The sequence below is a fragment of the Apis dorsata genome, unplaced genomic scaffold (genome assembly GCF_000469605.1).
Source record: "Apis dorsata unplaced genomic scaffold, Apis dorsata 1.3 scaffold_696, whole genome shotgun sequence".
Classification (NCBI taxonomy): domain Eukaryota; kingdom Metazoa; phylum Arthropoda; class Insecta; order Hymenoptera; family Apidae; genus Apis; species Apis dorsata.
In genome coordinates, this window is record NW_006263875.1 from 180,442 (window position 1) to 183,002 (window position 2,561).

General features: G+C 30.6%; 1 protein-coding gene across 1 annotated transcript in view; it reads right to left on the reverse strand.

Moving 5' to 3' along the window:
• LOC102672590 overlaps positions 1–2,561 on the reverse strand; it is a gene marked incomplete at its 5' end in the record, with an annotated part of 5,856 nt that overhangs the window by 2,559 nt on the left and 736 nt on the right. Inside the window, 4 exons of the mRNA XM_031513703.1 lie at positions 41–251; positions 333–483; positions 724–1,008; positions 2,489–2,561. Of these exons, the coding sequence (XP_031369563.1) occupies positions 41–251; positions 333–483; positions 724–1,008; positions 2,489–2,561 (720 nt within the window). The remainder of the gene's footprint in view (positions 1–40; positions 252–332; positions 484–723; positions 1,009–2,488) is intronic.

Consider the following 2,561-nt stretch of genomic DNA (forward strand, 5'->3'; position numbering starts at 1 on the left):
ATAAATATTGAATGTATCGAACGATCTTAATAATACTTACCGCTGTCGATACGATTGATTGTAAAGGAGGGCTTGTAGTGGTAAGACTCGTTTCTACAGGGGGAGGCGTATCCGATGGATATGAATCGTTCGTTTCTTGCTTAATGTCCTCGGATTCTTCGGATACACTGCTACTTTTACTTCGTCTTCCGTGTGTCAGTCTAATTTTTTCTTCTTCACCTCTTTGATACCTCTCATATGGTAACAATAACCTGTTCGTTACAAAAGATTCTATAGACGATTATCCGACTTCATCGTTAATCAACGACAGATTTTTCATTCGTATACTTTACCTTTCGTAATGCCGTCGAGTGATAGTCGCTGCGCTGGTAGATCCTGTATTACCACCTATATCGTCGTAGATATTCTTCCACAGTCGACCAGCGCTGACGGAATCATAACCACCAAGCATTTGCACTTTCGTATAAAACAGGAAGAGATCGACTGTAAGCAAAAGAATCTCATTAGTTCAATAGGTTTTGTATATTTTGGTAAATATTTATCGTACGTAAGATTTGTCAAAAGGAAACACTGCTGTAGATCAGCTTCGAACAGTACCAATCACTGTTTTAATTTAATTACATATGGATCAACATTTACATATGTGAAAATATAATTAAGGATAGATTATACAAATTTCCGCCAATTGTTAAAAAAAAAAAAAGACATCACACAGATACTGACTCTGCCTGTAGCCCAGCAGTGGCATCTTTCCGACAGGCGTACCCCGCGAGTTCATGAAATTCTGCACGTCCGTTATGAATTTCTTTTCCTCCGCGCTGGTCTTCCGCTCGCTTCGCCGTACTACCGACGAAGGTGGTCTACCAACGCTCGGTATCATAACGTTCGAACTCGCTGGGGCACTTTTCGACGTGGATGCAACGGAAGCTTCACTTTCATTACTCGATTCACCGGGCGATGCGCTGCGCTTTTTACGTTTCCTCCTCGGCCTTCCTTTCAATTTTGGTGCTGAAAAATATTTCACTTTGCTTTCAATCTTGAAATGAAAATAAAACGTAAATATAAAAACAAAAATAAACACATATACATATTTAGATTTCTATATTGACGAGAAACGAATGTTCAATATATGTTCAATATAAATATAATAATAATAAAACGATATTTTCATTGATATCGGATAAAAAAATCTCATTATTTGTTTTTTTACAGCGTAAATAATAATCATTCGGATTAAATGACAAAATATTATCGTCTTATACGATTTTATTTTTCACTGTACCTAAAAGATTTTTAATACGATAACATGATTCGAAATTTGAAAATTTATCGAAAAATGACTCTATGAAAAAATATCATTTTTCATTAAATATCATCATTTTCATTATCTGATATTAAATTTTAAAAAATTAAAACAAATAAATCAATATAATAAGTTGTATACATACATATTTTATTAATTAGTAATTTAAATCATAACATATATTAATGTAATGATTTAATAATTAAATGATAAAAATTAATTTCGAAATATAAAAATTGTTATTCGTAAATTGCAATTTATATTTATATTTCTTTACATTATTAAGCAATTAGCTAAATTATATGGTCCTAATTATCATACTAAATATCTAACAATCTAATAAAAGTTAAAACATTCTTTATTTTTAATCACTAGGATCCCCTCATCGCTTTTCAAATTTATTTAACACTTATCACATAATATTTATCATACAATGTAGCTTAATACAAAATTATGTATCATTTCTACTTAAATTTCCAAATCTATTCCACGTGCACGTGTCACATTTCAATATAAATCCCGCCCGAAAAGTTAACCAACAATTTTTCCTTTGTACGAAGCACAAAGAAAAATAGAATACCTACCAACTAATTTAAAATACACAATCTTATTTTCTTGTATCTTCATTATTATGGACATTGTGCTTTGTATCAAAATAAATATCTAGCAAATGAATCGATAAACGATTCATATGTCACACTATACTATCACATTCACTATTAAAATTTTTATAAATCCTGACACATCGAATTATATACATATTTGAAGACGGATGTATATATGCTAATAGAAGTGTTAATATGCTTTGTCATCGTTATAGTTACAAAATATTTTTCCAATGAAGAAACACAACCTTATACTAACGTTCTTCCCGCTAGCCTTACCCGATACGTTCTATTGTTTTTTAAATGGCTCTCTAGACTATGCAATGTAATTGTCTGTTGCGAACACATGGTAATCTCGGTCGGTAAATAATAAAATATCTAATAATTAATTAATTAATGATTATTAATATATCATATAAAATACTTATTATTTAATTATATATTAAGTAAACATTTTACGCAACGAAAAGTATTTTATATAAATAGATTTTGATTAAATCTGTTTTATCAAGTTTTTTCTACTTCTATTTCGTCATCGATGTAAAAAGAAAAATAAATTTCAGTTGGTAACCTAACCTACCTAAATGATTGCAGAGGAGTTCGTGAGTTTCAAGATCCGGATAGTCAAAGGTATCTCTACAGAAGAGTATCCT